The sequence below is a fragment of the Copadichromis virginalis genome, linkage group LG15 (genome assembly GCF_057382275.1).
Source record: "Copadichromis virginalis isolate Kocher_CV1m ecotype Utaka linkage group LG15, C_Virginalis_male_GT1.1, whole genome shotgun sequence".
Lineage (NCBI taxonomy): Eukaryota > Metazoa > Chordata > Actinopteri > Cichliformes > Cichlidae > Copadichromis > Copadichromis virginalis.
In genome coordinates, this window is record NC_140632.1 from 21,885,494 (window position 1) to 21,906,251 (window position 20,758).

Here is a 20,758-nt window from a genome sequence, read left to right on the forward strand (position 1 = left end):
ATCGAGAATGTGCTGGTGCACGCCATCCCTGTGTGGTACGCTGGTTGCACAACAGCTGACAAGAAGAGACTACAGAGGGTCATCAGAACTGCAGAGAAGGTGATCGGCTGTCCACTCCCCTCCCTGGACTTAATTGCCAGCTCAAGATGTCTCTCCAGAGCCAGGGCAATTATAAAGGACCACCTCCATCCTAACCACCACCTCTTCAACATCCTGCCCTCTGGAAAAAGGTTCAGATCCATCAGGTGCAAAACCAACAGACTAAAGAACAACTTCTTCCCGTGGGCTGTCAGAACTCTTAATGCAACAGACTTCTCCAACACATCTCCCGTGACACTATTGATCATCTATGTGCAATATCTCAGTCTTTCCATGTTCTGTGCAATATCTTTGGTATGTGCAATATTTTGTTCTCAGTAGAATTACCATCCCCACCCTAAATGACCATACCCCCTCCACCCTTATTTATTTATTAATTATATTATATAACTTGCATACAGCCCCACAATGTTTCTGTTTCAATGTTTCTTACACATACACCATGTATATAGTAAACTCAAATATATGTATACATATATGTTGCTCCTCCACCCCCCCCCTTTGTATATTGTTTTCTCTTGTTTACTTTTGCACTTTTGTGGTCCAACTACCCAACTTCGCTGTGCAAGAAACTGCACAATGACAATAAAAAGCTCCAAGTCTCTGATAATAATGCAGTTTATTAATTGAATGTGTTTCTATGTACACTTACCTTTAAACTGAAGCATCAGTACCAGTAATGAAGACATTTGAATCCATGTGAATGCAGCCATCGTGCTTCTCTGTCTCTCTCAGTCTCTGTTCTTGCTCTCACGTTCACAAATGAGACAGTCTCAGAGATGAATACAGCATCAACGTCCTGCTCACTTCCTCATGGTGACATCACTCCTTTTCCCTCCTCTTGCTGAATTAATCCAGTTCATAGTTGTCACACAGTGGAAATTTGTATTTATCTTGTATATTGTTTTTATTCTGATTTTTAGTGTTTATTTATGAGTGTTGTTTCTATTGCATGGTTTTTAGTGTTTTATGTGACATGGTTTTTATCCACTGTGGACTGGCTGCACATGGGACAAATTAGCTGATAGGGACCACCTGCTGAGGCAGGGGTGTGTCCAGAGGTGGCCTATCAGCTGTGTAAAGACCTTTTAAAAACAGGCTAGCTGAGCACTGAAGAGAGAGGCCCCAGACTGGAAGGTTAATGCGAGCTGGCCAGTGTGATGCGGCGACCAAGTCCTGACCTCATGGAACGGCAACAGTAAGAGACAACGCATGTGATTGGCAGCAGGGCAGAGGTTTACCTTTTGTGAGTAGGGTCTCTACTGTTGTTTACTGGGTGCAGCTGGATTGGGAGAGGGTCACCATGGCCATGAGCCAGGGCCGCTTCTGGGACCATTTTTCTGGCCCCTATTTGTTATGTTACAGGACACCGACGCAAGGGGAGCTGTGGCGGTGGTCGCATCATGGATTCGGGTGCAGAATGCAAGCCGGGCTGGGAAGTGATGGGCCAGCGGAAGGACCAGAAGATGGGTGGCTCTTTCTTGTCTGCCGAAGACGGGGCTGGCGTGGACTCTGCTCTAAAGGAGGAATTCCTGGCCTGCTGATGGACCCATAATGAACATGTGGCCTAATTATAGCAGGGGGGGGGGGGGGGTTAGTGAATGTAAAAAATGGTAGTTTTACGGGTTTTAGAATTGTTTTTAGTAGAGAGCAAACATTTTATTACGTACATTTTAAGGGTGTTTTTATTTGTGCTCCCTGGCCTAGTAATAAACTGTTTCTGATCAGACCTGCTTACTCTCTGTGCCCGTGGTATCCGACTCGCTTGCTCCCCCTTGTATTTTAAAGAATCTTTCTTTTTAGCGTGACATTCTGGCGCGACCGCTTTAGTGTCCGCCGTGCGTTACATAGTGTTTAAGCATCTGTATCTGTATCTCCCCTTCTCTTAACCCTTTAAGACCTACCATAGAACCAAGTCCGCCAGAGCTTACTTTATATTTTTACATGCTGTAGTGCCATTTCTGGGAGCATTTCAAGTTGCTATACATCAATACAACTGTTATAGCCCATATTCTAATAATATGCATGTATTAAGTCCATAGTAACTACATTAATTGCAAAACAGTGCAATAAACTACAAAAAAATAAAAATCGCTTTTGGTTTTTTTTGCATATATTTCTACTTGGAGAAATTTAAGAGGTTTATCCCTCAAAACTTAAAATACAAAAAAGTTGCAAAAAATAGTTTACAACAGGAAATTTATTTTAAGTGTCTTCATAGTTTTATTTTTGAGATACACCAATTTTTATATACTGCAGGAAAAACAAAAAACAATCCTATGATGCAAATTTCCAAAGAAAACAGCATGTGCATCAAAATAAACTATTTCCAGCAGTGCAATTTGAGTTCTAAGCATCCCAGAAACTATTCAGAAAAGCATAAAGTCAAACATGACTTAAAAAAACACCAGTATAGGCTTTTAAGGCCTACAAATAAAAAACTACTTTTGTGAAAATTTCGTTACATCCGGTTTCGGGCAGGAAATGGCGGACATGCAATCGTTCGCGCTGACGTCTGTTTCAATGTGAGAAGTGTTACGAACAGCTGATCGGATCGGCAAAGGGTGTTTCTGGAATATTATGTTTTTGTTTGGTGGAGGGGGTTATGGTGTGGGGTTGTTTGATAGAATCTTTGGGCAATTTTATGCTCTGAAATTTGTGGAAACAGTTTAGTGATGGCTTCAATCTCTTCCAACATAACTCTGCACCAGTGCACATGACAGGGACCATAAAGGCATGGATGAGCAAATTTGGTGTGGAAGAAATTGACTGACCTACACAGTCTTGACCTCAACCTAATAGAACACCTGTAGAGTGCAGACTGGGAGTCAGGCCTTCTCATCAAACAGCAGTGTTTGACCTCACAAATGTACTTCTGGATTAAAGGTCAAAAAATCCCATAAACACACTCCTAAACCTTGTACAATGTCCATTTAAATCTATTGAAGCTATGAAGCAATTATATTTGCAAAGGTTGGGTCAATATCATATTGAATCCTATGGATTAAGAATGGAATGGGACTCAAGCTCATATGTGGGTCTTTGGCCAGTGTTTTGAATTTATGAGGTTACGGTTCCTTGTGTTTTGAGGACCTCTGGTTTTTAGGTCTGGCTTCTTTGTAATTTTAGCTGGTTGCTATTTTGCTTTGTTATCTATTGCATTCTCTGTTCATTTGTTTCTGTTTATATTCTACTTCATATTCCTAGATCAGGGGTGTCGAACTCCAGTGTCCTGCAGGTTTTAGATATCACCCTGGGTCACACCTTAATCAAATGATTTCAATTGATGATCAAATGAAGTTCTCCAGGTTTCTGGAGAACTTCAAGACATGTTGAGGAGGTAATATAACCATTTAAATCAGCTGTGCTGGATCAAAGACACATCTAAAAGCTGCAGGATATCGGCCCTCAAGGCCTGGAGTTCGACATATGATCAAGTTTAATCTATGTGCTTTGATAATGCAATATTTATCATGTTTTATGGTCCCTTTCTGTCTCCACAGTCCTGTCTGGTCTGTTCAGTTGTGTTCCATGATGTCTGTTCCAACTCGTGAAACAACAGGACAAAAACCTAGAAGGTAGTCACAATCTTCAGGAGAGTCCACCTCAGTGTGGCCGATGTCTTTGAGTTTTTGAACAATTTGAGAATGAGCTCCATTTGTTCTTCCCGCCTTCCAGACATAGAATTTTTTCCACAAAACTAAAGATGAAAGAAAAAGAAATTTAAGTACATTATTCACCTGTAACATCATTTTGTACTACTTGAGCCAGATGAAGGTGAAAGAAATAACAAAATGATATCATCTATCAGTGGCTTTTTACATGGACTATTAAGGGTGCTGATTAGGATCTCCCCAAATGTGCTGAAACTACTGGAGTAATCAAGCTCCACAATTTACATAAGTTATCTGTTACGGCCAGGTGGCCGGTACAAAGTTTGGACCCAAATGCAAAACACAATGTGGAGCAAAAATACGTTTTCAGTGGTTTATTTCAGGAACACAGAATTTCAATGGTGAAACGTGAGTGAACACAGGGATTGGCCGTGAAAAGGGGGAGTACGAGTCTCAGGAGGGGAAGGTACTGAAACTGAGGGAGAAGTCAGTTAATGGTCTGAGTGGGCTAGGAAAGGAAAGGAATAATACTTTAGTGCTGTAGCTTACTTGTGAGTGGAGGCAAGAAGCTCAAGAGGAGCAGGTTCTCCTGCAACCTGAGTTCCAGTGTTGTGGATGAGCCGGCAGGCAGGAGGACAGGCAGGCGACCACGGTGAGTGTTAGTGAGTCCAGAGAAAATGTGATCCCAAAATCTGAGGAGATCTTCATAAGGTGACCAGCATGTGAAAGAGGTAAGTAGCAGAAGGTAGCGTGGAATCATATTGTGGCTGTGTGGAATGAGAAGATAACAAGGTAAGTACAAATAATGAACACAAGAAACAAGGAATTTCTAAGAGGCCTGATACCACCATAGTGTAGCTGATGAACTGGGAAATAATTGGGGGAGACGCTGATCTGAAATATCCCTCCTGCTGATTGCCAGCGATAAACAGGTGAGGGAGGCAGGTGTGGACCGAGCTCGACTCTGAAGGGGCGGACACCGTGGAGTCAAAACAGCGTGGAAAAAACACCACACACTCAGTTCGAAACATTATCATATCATTTAATGACTAGAGATAATAAAAATGTACCAAAATAGAACTGCATGAGAAAATTGTATCCATATTATATGTTGTGTCCATACAAGTTAGTAAAATGCATAGAGGGTCTGAAAGATTAGTTAAACCTTCACTTTTCCTAATGACCAGCTGAGAGGGGACAGCCTCTGGCTGCAAAAGGTCTTTGAAATATGAAGCTAAAAAGCTGCTGTTAAGTGTGGATTAAAACTTAGTTTTAATTGAAAATCAGCTTTTTTAAACTATATATGAGCATTTAGAATTTACACACTTGTAGTTTCCATCATCTATTTCTAATGGTCTTTACTTATTATGATCTCCCGCTTACAGCACTGTGTGGGAATTTCTGGTTCGGCACTTTTGTGGTTAAAGTCCTATCTCTTAAATAGGACCTTTTGTGTTAAGTTGGGGTCGGCTTCATCCTCTGTGGCCCCTCTGCTTTGGGGCGTGCCACAGGGATCTATTCTTGGGCCATTATTGTTTTCCTTGTACCTTTTTCCTCTTGGTGCGATTTTCCGGAAACATAAAGTGCCATTCCATCTATATGCAGATGATTGCCAGCTCTACTTACCTTTTAGTCATTCTGATAGTCTCCCAACTGGACCTCTGCTTGACGGCCTTACTGATGTCAAAGCATGGATGGCAAAAAAACTTTTTAAATTTTAATGATCGGAAGACAGAAGCAATTTTATTTGGCCCAAATCGTTCTTCTCATACTCCGGATGTTGATCTTGCAGCTTTGACTTCCCAACTAAAGAGTTCGATCACAAATCTCGGAGTTAAAATTGATTCTGCACTCACCTTTGATGACCATGTAAACGGGGTGGTAAAATCAGCATTTTATCACCTCAGACGTTTATCAAAGGTTAAGCCCTTTCTTTCCAAGCGTGACCTGGAAAGTGTTATTCATGCCTTTATTACCTCATGTTTAGATTATTGCAATTCTCTTTTAATAGGGGTTGGGCAGGGCACTTTGTCACGCTTAGAGGAGACCGAGCGTTCTCTGTTGCAGCGCCGATGCTTTGGAATAACCTTCCTCTCCATATTAGACAGGCTACATCAGTGACAGTTTTTAAGTCTTTATTAAAAACCTATTTTTATTCCCTGGCTTTTAACTCTGTGGGTAACTGATTTTTTTTATTTTTTTATTTTTATTGCTATGTCTGGTTTTATTACTATGTGCATATTAGTATTGTACAGCACTTTGGTCTACCAGGTGCTATATAAATAAATAAATGATGATGATGATGATGATTCTCTTTCCCATCATTTTCTCCTCCTTTTCTTCATCTACTCCACCACTGATGCTCTCTTTCCCCTTTTTCTTCTCACCTCGAACTTAATCTCCTGAACTGAAGTTAGGGCTCGAACACACCAAAGCATGCTCCAAGATGCTTATTTATTCCCGTTATTGTCACAATTAAAAGTCTCCAGAGAGCTGACAAGGGTGATTTGTGCGACTAAACAACAGGTGGTGATAAACTAATAATATGCCAGCTAATCTTAGGTTCAAGTGTCCTAAAAATCACACTTTCCCTCTGATAAACAGTTTGACTGAATTCTAAAGTGCCTGAGTCATTAATAACGTTATCCTCAACAAGTCCCTTCAATATGGCCGTCGTCGTACAGAAATGAGCTTCATTGACTTGTTTTGGACTCCTTCCCCACAGCCAGAGTACATAGACATGGATGCTCCACACCTTCATCATGAGGTAAACAGTAAATGACACATAGCGTGTGAGGGGACTCAATTTAAAATATTGCAAAAATATTTATTTGTTGAGTTGTATATTTTTGATTTACTAATCAGTGTTGATGTTATTAAAATATTTTAAAATGCCTGTGTGTACAAAAACATTTGCATACACAATCACAAAGTGGAAGAGCATATTTGGGTTAGTCCGATGGTGAGGATCTCTGTGAACAGCCTGTTAAATTTTTGTGACTCTCAGTGGAGACCCAAAACTTTTATGTTGGCCTAACAAACTTTAGGCCGACTTTAAATGAGTAAAAGAGCACTTGTTTATGGTGTCAGCTGAGCTTAATCATTGCCTTAGAGACACAAAGCAAAGCATGCTTTACGACTGGCCTATTGTATGATTAACAACTCGATATCATATGAGCATGTGTTTCTCATTCAGAGCCAGCTCTTGTCCATCAACTCTCACTTCCAAACAGTGAGACACGATGGACGTTGTTTGATGGTGGTTGTTTGATACTGCACACATTTAGACTTTAACATAACACATCGTTAACCAGTCAGTTACATCATGGCAGCTCATCTTTAACTGAGCAGCTAATTTTGGAAATACATTTTATGTCACTAGCCTCTCTTCAGTATAAATATAGTTGAGTTGTTGGGTGGGGAATCTTGCATTTTTTCCCACTTCAACGCTTAGTGTCATGTGAAGCCTGTGCTTTGGACTGACTTCATTTTTTTAAACAACACTGCCTCCCAGTGGTCATAATCTGTATTGCAGAGTCTAATGAGAACAACAAACAACTGTTTGTTTTTTTGTTTTGTTTTTTTTTTCCATCAAGGTTCATGTACAAATGTGAGTCTAAGTGAGGAGACATGAGCGTGAATATGTCACGGTTTGCCAGGGCAAACCGTGGGGATGTGGGGGGGAAATAAAACGCACTGCAAACGGTGCGTTTATTTACAGTGCGATAAATGATAATAAATCTCCGTGCTTTCCCTTTACTTCCGTGTCGTGTCTTCCCCGAAAAGTCTTTGTCTTTGTGCTCTCCGCTCCGGTGTCTCAGCACTCCCCGTGCTGGCTGCTGTCTGGTGTTCCACACGTCTCCTGGGGAAACAGAAGCAGCCGTTAAGACACAATACAGCTGCGTGCATACACATACTAACTTTACTGAGCTTTAAGACTAACGTAGCATCTCACACAATTATCCCGCGCTGAGGAGCGCTCAGCCACACTCTCAAGTAGCTCCCCTGACAAGGCTTCATTAGCTGCAGGTGTGTGTACTCGTCCGCTTCAGGTGTGGCCAGCTTCCAGACGGGACACACCTACCAGGCCTGCCTGATCCCCAGTGCTCATCCACACCCATACACACACCCACTTGCCTATATATACACAAGCATGGAGAAGACAAAAACAGCAGCAGAGTGCAGCAAACATGCATAATATAAAACGAGTCCACAACCGCTCATGGACACTGACAGAATAGGACTCGTGAAATTTTAAACAGAAACAAAATTCCATGTAAATAATACTGCTTTGTGCTGATTGTGTTACATATGATTGTGATTACGTATATTGTGAAAAATAAATATAAATCCTTCAGATTTGTGTATCCGATCTGTATTTATTTCTAACAATTGTTCTAATCGTATAAGTAAACTTTAACTTACAGACCAGAGTCACAGATACATTTATGATATTCACTCTATAAAGGTTTTTGTATCTTACGTTGGTTAGATAGATGACACCCAGTATGGGTTTTTCCATTATGGTCAGATCAATACAGTCTCTCTATATGGTTTTAGTGTTTTAATAACCAAATCAGATACTTTTATCACTCTATTATTTGAGAATAAAATGACAAATAGAATTTCAGTCTGTTATTTATTTTAAATGTTGGTTAAAGCTTGGTACCTTATAGAGTAAATAATGAATCATTCATAAGTTTGTATAACTGGAGCTTGTGTCTCATCAGTAATGCTGATGATGTAGAAATATGAGAGACACTGTAATATTTCCCATCTGAAAGACATTACAGGCCACCAGCTGGACCCTCTGCAGTTTGCTTACCGGGCAAACAGGTCGGTGGATGATGCAGTGAACATGGGGCTGCATTACATCCTGCAACACCTTGACCGCCTGGGAACTTATGCCAGGGTCCTGTTTGTGGACTTTAGTTCGGCTTTTAACACCATTGTGCCTGAACTTCTTTCCTCCAAACTCTCCTAGCTCAGCGTGTCACCAGCTACCTGTCAGTGGATCACCAGCTTCCTGACAGACAGAAAGCAACAAGTGAGGCTGGGGGAGATCACCTCTGAAACCCGGTCCCTCAGTATTGGTGTCCCCCAAGGATGTGTCCTCTCACCACTACTGTTCTCCCTCTACACTAACGACTGCACCTCCAAGAACTCGGCTGTCAAACTCCTAAAGTTTGCAGATGACACCACCGTCATTGGCCTCATTCAAGATGGTGATGAGTCTGCATACCGGCAGGAAGTTGAGCGGCTGGTACTCTGGTGCAGTCAGCACAATCTGGAGCTGAACACTCTTAAGACTGTAGAGATGACAGTGGACTTCAGGAGACATCCCTCAACTCTGCTCCCCCTCACCATATCAGACAGCCCTGTGTCAACTGTGAAGACCTTCAAGTTCCTGGGTACAACCATCTCCCAGGACCTGAAGTGGGAGACCAACATCAACGCCATCCTCAAAAAGACCCAGCAGAGGATGTACTTCCTGAGACAACTGGGGAAGTACAGTCTTCCACAGGAGCTGCTGATCCAGTTCTACACTGCGGTCATTGAGTCTGTCCTGTGCTCCTCCATCACAGTCTGGTATGGAGCAGCCACTAAACAGGACAGGAGCAGACTGCAGCAGACTGTACGGGCAGCAGAAAGGATCATCGGCACCCCCCTGCCCTCCATCCAGGATCTGTACCTCTCAAGAACCAGGAAACGGGCAGGGAAAATCATCACAGACCCCTCACACCCTGCACACAGACTTTTTGATCTGCTGCCCTCTGGCAGACGGTACAGAAGCCTGCAGACCAGGACCACCCGACACAGGAACAGTTTCTTTCCCCTCGCCATCTCCCTTCTTAACAGTTGACCTGTCACACTGCTCCCACTGCCAGACTGCAGCTGCACCTTATGTACATTTTGCAGTATTCATTCCACCTCATTCATTTCTGTATTGTATGTATATAAGTTTAGATTTGTTATTTATAGTTGGTTTACACAGCTTTGTGTATGTATGTGTAATGTGTATATGTAGACACGTGTGTGTGTGTGTGTGTGTGTGTGTGTGTGTGTGTGTGTGTGTGTGTGTGTGTGTGTGTGTGTGTGTGTGTGTGTTCCATCTACCGGAACCAAATTCCCTGTATGTGTCTGCACATATACTTGGCCAATAAACACGATTCTGATTCTGATATTCTACTGTTAAAAGTGGGGATTAAAATATATGCAGAGAAAGAAGGGGAAAAGACACTCTGTTTTGCCTCAATTTCATTTTCTTTAATAAGTGAAACTTAACATATAAAGTGAAAGTACTTCGATAGAGTCAGTCTGTTAGGTCTGCACTCGCTGGCCTCGGTGACTCAGAGACTTATCCCCGTGAACAAAGCAAGACACTCAGAGCTCAGTCCATTTTAACTTGCAAGAGAAGCCGGTCTGGTCAGGATCTTGGAGCTACAAACTCCCCACCTGATCTCAGCCAACTTAAAAAAATACAGTGTCCCCTCGCAGCCTTTTATTCAGAGATATCAGTTACAGAAACACCCCATTGTAAAACCCATAAGGTTTCTCCTAAGAGTTAAGGGAGACATTTCCCAAAGTGTGGGGCCCGCCCCCTAGGGGGGGGCCGAGCCATTGCAGGGGGGGCGCGGCATGAAAAGGGAAAAAACAAAACAACGCTTGGACACTGCTTGCATGGGGCGCCCACACAAGCAAAGCAGGAGATAAAGCATAGCTGAATATGTTTCCAAACCAACTTCATTCTAAGCCAAAGACTAGAAAATATGGCGAAGCAAATCTTCCTTTTGGCTTTACCTGCACAAGTGCCGAGGTAGGTCTCCCCTGCAGAATTGGTTTTCCCTGCGTCGAGAGCAGCGCTGGGCTCTTCAAAAAACGGACAAACAGTATCCCACATTCTTGATTTTTAGTTCACAAACACTTGTTGTAATAAATAGCTACTCCTGACATTTTAGAGATGTTAGCTCTTTATACAGTAAAGTTACAGTGGGATACAAATAATATCAGGCTGATCCTGCCACGATTTGCTCCCTCGGTTCAAATCACGGACAAACAGCATCCCACAGTTGTTTATGTTTTTAAACCCATTTTGCACAGAGAGGCATTTTTTGAAAAATGTATTGATAACAATGTTATTACACAGGAAAAAAAACTACATGTAAAATAATCACACCGTGACGCCTCTGCCTTTCTAAATGGAGGGACAGTAACTGCTTGTTTATATGTAAGCGTGTAAAACCTGAAGATAGAGACAAAATACTGTTAATCTGACTATCTGCCATTCTGCAATTCATCTCCTGTAAACAATAACGTGGCGCACAGCGTGACGTGGAAAAAGGCACATACCTTTAAGGTTGCGTGATGAACTCATACGTGTGGACGAAACAGCTGCGGACGTAGCGTAAAAGGGTTAGTAGTTTATTTTCTTACTACCTGCGAATTACTTGTATTTGCTAAATTGTTTACTAAATGTTTGAGGTGTGAAATAAACCGCAATGGAGCAAAATATGGGTGTGTGTGGTTGGAGGATGTGTTAGCGCGTGTGCGAGAGAGAGGGGGGGGCAATATTTTTCTTGTAGAACAAAGGGGGGCCCAGCAAAAAAAGTTTGGGAACCACTAAGTTAAGGCACTGTGTGTGTGACTGTATGCACGTATGAGCATGTGAGTGCATGTGTGTGTACGTGACTCTGTATACATGACTTCCTGCTAGTCATATGTGGTTACAGCCGTTTAACAACATCTATAGTCATAAAAGGGTCACCTTCCCTCACCCCCCATATATCGCTTAACCCCTTTAATGGTCCACCATATACAAGCACAGGTGAGCCCATAAATGGCAGGAAGTAAACATTCCTTCTAAATAAAGAAACCAGAACCTTTACATGCAATGTGCCTGCAGTTAAACACTATAGCTATTACCATCCCCCACCATCCTAGATGTCGGGGAGGGACAGAAAAATAGCTGAACATGCAGATTAGGACAAGGTTTACAGTTTTAAGCACAACAATGACAACTTTTGTCAAAATCACTCCATCACAGTCCTTCGTCATTATTTCTGTGATTTTAGCTAATTTTGGGTCCTAGTATCCAAGGCACTTTGTAGCTCACTTAAAAAAGGCACTAATATCAAATGAAATCATCTGACTCAAGTACTGTGATATGATGCAATATTATGCTCCAATTGACCCTTTTTAAATGAAGCCTTTTCATCTTTAGTGTTCTGAAAATATTTCTGTTTGGGAGATTTCCCAGTGCTCAGCATCTAAAAGCAGGAAAAAAACAGATAAGTGGATGGATGAGTGGGTGGCTGTCTGCACATGTGAAAGTGAAAGTTTTGCAGTGACCATGACTTTCATTTACACTGCATTTCATTCTACTGCAGCCTGAGGAAAGATATGCCAGAGATTGAAAGAAATTATCAAGCTCTTTTGTAAGTAACCTTTTACTTTCTTTTTTCACCCCATGATGCTGTGAACTACTTATTCTCTGCCATGCAATGTAATAATGCAGATTACCGATAAATTACAATCAAAGTACTTTATTCAGGAAATTATGCAGTCACAGTTGATTTAGTGTTAAATATTAAATTACATCTATATGGTTGACATTGAGGTGCTCCTGTTATCATACTGGACTTTGTTGTTTTTTCTGTGTCTGCTGTGCAGATAGTAAGGCTGTGGAACTTTTGCAGTGCGCACTTGTGCTTTAGAAGGAGGAGTTGGGTTTCCTGCATCATTCAGTGGCACATTTAGGTTTTCTCATCTTCTCACTGAACTGAACTGAATAATAATACAGATTAGTATCTCTTGGGTTTTTTTTTCAGACATCTATACCAGTGATAGCTTTTGTAGGGCAGCTGCCACTAAAGAGAGCTTGTGATGTACATTCACCTTGTCTGTGGATAATTATGCTGAAAAATGCTCCTTTCTGTTTCTTGATCCTTCTTAGAGACATGGAACAGGAACAAGGTGAGAAAACAAGTAGATTTTTCAAGACTGTATTTGTTAAATTCATTAAACTGCATTTGGTGATTATAAAACATCATTTATTGATACTTCTACCATGATAATTATGAAGAGCTTTAATAACCAAACAAAAATCAAAATAAATAAAGAAGAAGAAGACACACCTTGTTTTAATTCACTTTCATTTTCTGTTATAACTAAACCACCTGTGGCTGGGTGTGGCCTGCGGTGCCGTGCAGGGAAGGTGGACGCACCTGCACGGCATCCGCAATCATGCCCCACCGACTTAAGCATAGCACTGGGTCCTGTGGTGGTGTTGTTGTTGGTTATGTTGAGCTGGCAGCGGGAGAGCTGCAGCTCTGTGTGTCAATAAAGGTAACAGAGCATGTTAATGTCACCGGGTCTGCCGTGGTCATTTACACTACCCTATTAAAATGAAAGCACTGCAGCTGAGTGCTTTGTGATTACTCCAGTAGTTTCAGCACATTTGGGGAGATCCTAATCAGCACCCTTAATAGTCCATGTAAAAAGCCACTGATAGATGATATCATTTTGTTATTTCTTTCACCTTCATCTGGCTCAAGTAGTACAAAATGATGTTACAGGTGAATAATGTACTTAAATTTCTTTTTCTTTCATCTTTAGTTTTGTGGAAAAAATTCTATGTCTGGAAGGCGGGAAGAACAAATGGAGCTCATTCTCAAATTGTTCAAAAACTCAAAGACATCGGCCACACTGAGGTGGACTCTCCTGAAGATTGTGACTACCTTCTAGGTTTTTGTCCTATTGCTTCACGAGTTGGAACAGACATCACAGAGGCTCTCAACAACAAACCTCGTACGAAATGTTAAATCACACTAGTTTTCTTTTGTCATCACAAGTAAAGGGAAGTAATTTAAATCCATGAATGTTAAATTGGTATCACGAGAAATGTCATGGTAAGAAGTTGTAATTTACCTGTATGTGACCTACTTACATTAGTTGTCTTTTTCTCTTGTGTGTCAGATGGGAAGCTCCTGTGTGATATTCAGTTGAACAAGTAGATGGAAAATAATGGATGGATGAAATAATGTAAAGGGTTATGAAGAAAAGTTTTAATGTCTTACAGCCTCAGCTCAATATCTAGTAACTTAACTAACTTAAATGTTTTTTCACTTTTCTTGAACCATCTGATCCCACTGTCTCTGTCCTTATAGTGGGTAAACCAGTGATTCTGGTGGTGATGCACCACACTCATGATACTCGTCGTGTTGTAGCCAAAAGCAGCAGACAGGTCTACGACCCAGATGTCTGCCTCACTGTGGATTGTCTCTTTTATGATGGCACCCTCCTTAACTGCAGTCTCAATGACAACATGTGGGCTGAAATCAAGAATCATTTTGGAGTTCTCAGTTTGGAGACTCAGGTACTGACTAAAAAAAACTTATCTAATATTGATGTTTTGAATAAAGTAGTGGGTAGGTAGGTATGATTCAAACATTGCAGTTTGTTACAAATGCTCCAGTTAATTTGTTATTTGTATTCTAATTTTTCTTCTTCCTTTTTAGGGCTCTGACTTGCTGACCAGGATAGTCAATTGTAAGTGTGACTACAACCATGAATTTCCAATTACAGCTTTTTTTTGCCCCAGTTTTACATTCAGATTAAAATGACAATGTATGTAGTTATCCCACCTGTGAAATTAGCTGAAAAGTACCTCAAAAGTTACACAGAACAGATGCAAACTGAGGGTTTAGATACACAGGAGGACATTAGGGCAGAATGGACACACGTTTGGAACACAACTGAACAGACCAGACATGACTGTGGAGACAGAAAGGGATCATAAAACATGATAGCTATTGCATTACCAAAGCACACAGATTAAACTTGATCATAACCTAGGAACATGAAGTAGAATATTAAAGAATAAAAAGAACAGAGAATACTATAGATTACCAAGGAAAATAGCAACCAGCTAAAGTTACAAAGAAGCCAGACCTAAAAACCAGAGGTTCTCAAAACACGAGGAACCGTAACCTCATAAATTCAAAACACTGGGCCAAAGACCCACATATGAACTTGATTCCCATCCCATTCTTAATCCATTAAATATGATATTGACCCAACCTTTTCAAATACAATTGCTTCATAGCTTCAATAGCTTTAACTAGACATTGTACAAGGTTTAGAAGTGTGTTTATGGGATTTTTTGACCATTAATCCAGAAGCACATTTGTGAAGTCAGACACTGATGTTGACAGCAATCTCTGACTTTACGTGGCCTTTATCTTTGCTGCTAAATTGCTGTCGTTCCCAATCACTTCCACTTTGTTAATTCATTAATAATGAGAAAATTTCACAACTGAATTTGTTGCACCAGTGGCATCCTATCATGGTACCACACTGAAATTTACTGAGCTCCTGAGAGCGACCTGGTCTTTCGGTCTTTCATAAATGTTTGTAGAAGCAGTCTGCATGGCTGGGTGCTTGACTCGATAAATCAGAGGTTAAGAACGTGATTGGAGCACCTGAGTTCAATGATTTAGATGGGCCCATGAAAATAGAAACTTTGATATTATTATTATTATTATTATTATTATTATTATTATTATTATTTTAATTGCAGTTTCTGCCATTTGCAGTATGTTTTGTATTTTATATATAATATTAAAAAATACCACCTTTAATAATCTTTGTTTTTCTTCATTTTAGGGATAAAGAACCATCTACTGATTGTAGCACTCATCATTGCATTCATTTTTGTCATCATTCTAGTGACACTTACACAAGTAGACAAGGTCGAGCATGCTCATGCTGAAGGCACTAACAAGTCATCAAGTACAAATAAAACATATGTGTGAAATAATTCTGCTGAATGTATTATCATAATTATGCTCATAAAGAATAAATACAAATCTTTCCTGTCTTGTTGCTTTTCTGTACTTTATCTTATTAACCTTTTACTTTTTACTAAAAATGTAATTTACTAATAAATAACAATAAATATGGTGATGTGAAAAAGTGATTTGCCTCATTCCTGATTTCCTATTTTTTGTCACACTGAAATGAGATCATCAATCAAGTTTAAATATTACACAAAGATAACACAAGTAAGAAAAATGTTTTAAATGTAGGTGTTTATTATTAAAGAGGGAAAAATCTAATCGTACATGGCCTTGTGCGAAAAAGGGAGCCTAAGCCTACTAACTGGCTGGGCCACCCTTAGCAGCAACAACTGCAATCAAGCATTTGAGAGTCTTTTCGAGCACCGTGGGGGAACTTTGTCCGACTCATCTTTGCAGAATTGATGTAATTCAGCCACATTGGAGGGTTTTCAAGCATGAAGCGCCTGTTTAAAGTCATACCGTAGCATCTCACTCGGATCATTGTGCTTCAGAGTACATAGTTGTGGATGCACCGCACCTTCGTCACGAGGTAAACAGTAAATGACACACATAGCGTGTAAGGTGACTCAGATTTAAAATATTGATTGATTTACTAATCAGTGTTGATGTTATTAAAATATTTTAAAATGCCTGTGTGCACAAAAACATTTGTAATTTTGGAAATACATTTTATGCCACTCGTCTCTCTTCAGCATAAATGTAGTTAGTTGAGTTGTTGGGTGGGGGATACTGATATTTTCTACTTCAACTTTCAGTGTCAGGTGAAGCTTGTGCTTTGGACTGACTTCATTTTTCTACAACACTGCTTCCCAGTGGTCGTGATCAGTATTGCAGATTCTAATGAGATGAACAAACAACTGTTTTTTCTTTTTAATTTTTTATCAAGGTTCATCTTTATATTGTATCACACACATTTACAATGATTTTCAATAACTCACACCTCCTACCTTTCTTGTCTTTTCTCTCTCAAAACACATTCTCATCTCTGTTTTGTCTTTGTTTCTCAAATCAAAAGTGAAAGTGCTGCACTGAGAGGCGGTCGGGGAGGGGCTTTTAGCGTCTTCAGTGTGCCCGTGACACGAGTCACGTATCAAGCTCTTCCGTAAGTCGACTTTTAAAATGATTAACTAACCATATAAGGCTTTGAAGTGCTCCCTCATCTCTAACGTGCATGCACACACTCTTCTAAGGTGGTCTTTCTTTTTTCGTTTTTGACTTTGTCTGGATCCAGTAAAAGCTCGTGCAGAGCTTTCAGTGTTACCAACACTGACACATATTTACCTGCTGGCTGAATTGTTCAACTTTTTAAATTCCCACTAAATGCTAATTTCTTCTTCCACTTGTTTCCCAACGCAAAGAAAAGAAAGAAGAAAATGGTGAGAAAATACATTTACTTTATTACGTTTGTTAAACACTTGATGGCGCCATACAGCTGACAGTTCGTGAATGCAGCATTTTGCAGCATAATAGGGAACTGTTAAAGACATAAAGAGAAGTAAAGGAGGAGTGAATCTTTGACTTATGGCGGTGGTTTCACTAGATTTGGGGAGCACTTGATCTAGTGTCCAATCCAGTCACCTGGATTAGCTGACATGTGCATTTCCATTCATTAAGAAAAGCTCACATGGAAAAAGCTACATTCACACTGACAGTAATTCACCCACTTCCTTTAGTTTTTGCTTATTTAGATCATGATTCATATAACTGGCACACACACAACATAAACTGCATAAAAATTATAAGCATATGCCTAAAATATTCTTTTTCATCCATCTTTAGCTTCGGGGAAAAAAATTATTTATCTTTGAAGCTGGAAATACAAATGGGGCTCATCGTCACATTGTTGAAAGGTTGAAAGATGTTGGCCAAGCAGAGGTGAACGCTCTAAATGAATGCGACTATCTTCTGGTTTTCTGTCCTGCTGTTTCACGAGTTGGAACGGACATCGGAGAGGCTCTGGACAACATGCCCCGTGAGGAAAATTGAATTAGTTTTTCTATTGTCTTCACTAATATTGTGAAGGAGTTGGTGCTTCTAAGTAACCGGGGAGATTTACTGACAAATCCAGTGTCAATATTGTTTCTTAGATAAGGGCTATTCTCATATCTTTTTTGGACTAATGAAAAAATAGAAAATAAAAACAAGGATTAAGAAATCGGAGGTGAAGGATCTTGTTTACTGTAGAAGAATGTTCAGCTTATATGTCCTGCAGTATAATCTAAAGATGGAGTAATCCAAATTTTTGTTTATGTTATGGTTCTGAATCATTTCATCCTGTTGTCTCTGTGGTTACAGGTGGTAAACCAGTAATACTGGTGGTGATGCATCCCACCTTCAATCCCGATTATGTTGTAGCTGAAAGCCGGAGACAAGTGACCAACCCAAATGTCCGCCTCACTGTGGACTGTCTGTTTCATGATGGCAAGCTCCTCAAGTCTAAACGTAACAATAAGATGTGGAATGAAATAGAGATATTTTTGGAAGTTTCCACTCTCCAGGTAATGACAAAATGTATTGATCTGTTATCAGGTTTACACATAATTATTTTGGCATATACTTAAATACTTTATTTCTTTGTTTCATTTTATTATTCAGGTTTTGTGGTTTGGAACGATCAAATGTAAGTATGATTGTTCCAGTTTCATACTATAACATTAAGGAGTGTTTCCCTAAGGGACACGTTTTAAAGTAATTATCCCTCTTTGTTTTGTCTTGATAAGTCAGCATGTTAGAATAAAGCCTACTTGCTCATGGATTGAGACTAATTCTCCAAGCCATTGCTGTATACAACAAAGAGGAATATATAGTTTAAACATATTAAAGTATACTATAAATAGTCTTTTGGTGTTCAAAACTTTGAATCATAGAATTTAATATTCTAATAATGACTTTGGATTGTTTGGCCTATAAGAATGATCTGAGGTAACTCATTGCTCTTTTATTCTTCATTTTAGATTTGAAGAATCGTCGAGCACTTCGGATTGCAGCTCTAACTGCTGTAGCGATCTTTGTGTATTTCAACAGTCCTGAAATAAAAAAGAAAATAGGGCTGTGAGAGCAGTCCCTGGATAGCAAAACCAAAAGGAATCTATTTTTTAAGGTCAAGGAGTTATATGGCTAAGTTCAAGGCTAAGTTGGAAATAAGTACATAATCACATATTTTAGGTAATCGATTCAGCAACAACAACAACAACAACAATAATAACAATAATAAGGAGAAAGATTATTAGATGAGCACTAGGACATTTTTCTAGCCATGTCATTAATGCAGACAGCAAACTAGATGCACATTTCTATGAAAACAAATTGTCCTGTAAAACAACACTGTGCACTGCTGTACTGATATACAGTGTTGGTTTACTAAAATCACTTCACACATCCAGGGTATCTTGTTGGTTATATTGCAACTTGGTGAAGCTATAAATAAAAGCAAATCATCTCTATGACGTAATTCTGCTGATTTGTCCAAATAATCTTATCAAAACGAAATCATTTGTGAATAATAAATTCAAATGTTTCATATTTCTGTTGCTTGTCTACGCTTATTAATTTATCTTGGATCTAAGTGTGAGTAAACCCTTACGTAACATTACATCCTTTAACCACCAATACCTTCACTGCATTTTGCCTGTAATTTATACAGACCTGTTACATTTTGTTTATATCTTCTGCTGTTATTGAATTGTAGTTTTTGTTGTATTACTTTCACATCAGTAAATAATGGCGTGCAGCTCCTACATCCTGGAAATATTTGTTTATTTACAGCTGAGTTGAATTGCACAAGCCACTGTAAATAAATGTAAATAAAACAGCAAAAGAGTTTAAATGTTTTAGCATTAACTGTCCTAAACATAAAAAATGAAATGATGGTCTGCTGAGCAGCTGAGTGGAAGCCCTTCCTTTGAGTCAAAAACAACAGTAGTGCAGGGTGTGATACGGGGCGGGACAACCAATGACAAGTTGATACCATATGAACATGCACTGTGTTGCAGTGTGGATACATGAATCTCCTTTATGTAGTATTTTTTTCTTAGGTAATGTAAATATAAACATATTTGGATCTGACATTTGTCAGATCTGGACTCAAAACGTGAATCTGATACCAGTGAAAACAAGATGATATGGCCAATCTATTCTTATTACTATCAAATTTGTTTACTAGGCCATGCAGAAGCAGCATCAGTAACCAAGAGAGCTAAGACAACACAGAGGAAAATGAAGGCTAAGTGAAATTAGCTTGGAGGCATTTCACTCTGGCTAACCAACAGTATTTACTTGCATGTTGGCAAATGTTTTTAACTTAAGAGCAGCTATGGTCAAGTGAGCTGACACTACTATTTCTCTCTCTCTCGCTCACTCTCACTGTCAGTGCATGTAGTGTAACAACAAATGCTTTTACTGCACTTAACATGTTGTCCCCAAGTCTATGAGTTTTATTAAATGTCAGCAGTTGCATGTGTTTGTGTGCATGTGTGTGATGGTTGAGCAGTAAAAGGACTCAAACTGAGAAAAGGAAAGAAGAAACTAGTGTGACTGTAAATAATAAAGCAAATAGCTTTTGTTCATTTTTAATTTAAATATTTTTGTCCTGTTGTCACTAATAAATAATTATTAGTTATTTATTTGAATTATTTACATTCAAAACATATTATTGAAGTAATATTTGTGTTGAGACTGACGTTGCCTGAAACATTAAAAAACACAAAGCTTAATTAACAGCTCAGTTAACCTCGGTACTGCATACTCGTTATCGGTAGATACCTGACACCATTATGCTGGTATGAGAACCGAGTAAAAGGAATACATTTTGACATCACTTGTCTCTTAGTTAGAATAAATGTAATAAATTAGTTTTCAGTGACACATGAAGTTGGTGTTTTGGACTTCAGTCCAATCAGAGCCACTTTCAGATTGTCTTTTTACAACACTGCCACCCAGTGGATATATTTGTCATATTTCTTGAGAAGAACAAACAGTAGAAGTTGTTGTGAAAGCTTGGGTAAATATTAATTGTGTACACCTACGCTATGTGGTGCAATTAACCCCAATTTTTGAACATGTAGTTTGAAGACCCCAACATTGTAACTGCTAGTGTCTTTGTATTGCACACTATAGTAACTACATTTCCTCCGCTGCTGCTGTGCTCTTATCTTATTTCCTTCAGCACACAGTTATGTCTGCAGTTCC

The 20,758-nt window shown here is 39.6% G+C and overlaps 2 protein-coding genes across 4 annotated transcripts; both read left to right on the forward strand.

Annotated features, from left to right (window-relative positions):
• The first annotated feature begins 10,384 nt into the window (after window positions 1-10,384).
• On the forward strand, window positions 10,385-15,589 carry LOC146692378 (uncharacterized). 2 transcript variants are annotated; one of them, XM_085432453.1, is made up of 7 exons: window positions 10,385-10,530; window positions 12,101-12,148; window positions 12,667-12,686; window positions 13,329-13,520; window positions 13,880-14,088; window positions 14,231-14,261; window positions 15,378-15,589. In XM_085432453.1, exons 1-7 carry the CDS (start codon window positions 10,484-10,486, stop codon window positions 15,524-15,526), a joined length of 696 nt encoding a protein of 231 aa, XP_085288579.1. In that variant the 5' UTR covers window positions 10,385-10,483; the 3' UTR covers window positions 15,527-15,589. The 2 variants fall into 2 exon arrangements, with proteins under 2 accessions (XP_085288579.1, XP_085288580.1); XM_085432454.1 differs by lacking the exon at window positions 10,385-10,530 and adding an exon at window positions 11,058-11,126.
• Window positions 15,590-16,613: 1,024 nt separating this feature from the next.
• Window positions 16,614-20,204, forward strand: LOC146692379 (uncharacterized). 2 transcript variants are annotated; one of them, XM_085432467.1, is made up of 6 exons: window positions 16,614-16,673; window positions 16,930-16,947; window positions 17,351-17,543; window positions 17,867-18,069; window positions 18,167-18,191; window positions 18,526-20,204. In XM_085432467.1, the coding sequence occupies exons 2-6, from the start codon at window positions 16,945-16,947 to the stop codon at window positions 18,624-18,626; spliced, it is 525 nt and encodes a 174-aa protein (XP_085288593.1). In that variant the 5' UTR covers window positions 16,614-16,673; window positions 16,930-16,944; the 3' UTR covers window positions 18,627-20,204. The 2 variants fall into 2 exon arrangements, with proteins under 2 accessions (XP_085288593.1, XP_085288592.1); XM_085432466.1 differs by having other exon boundaries at window positions 16,619-16,947.
• Window positions 20,205-20,758: the final 554 nt, after the last annotated feature.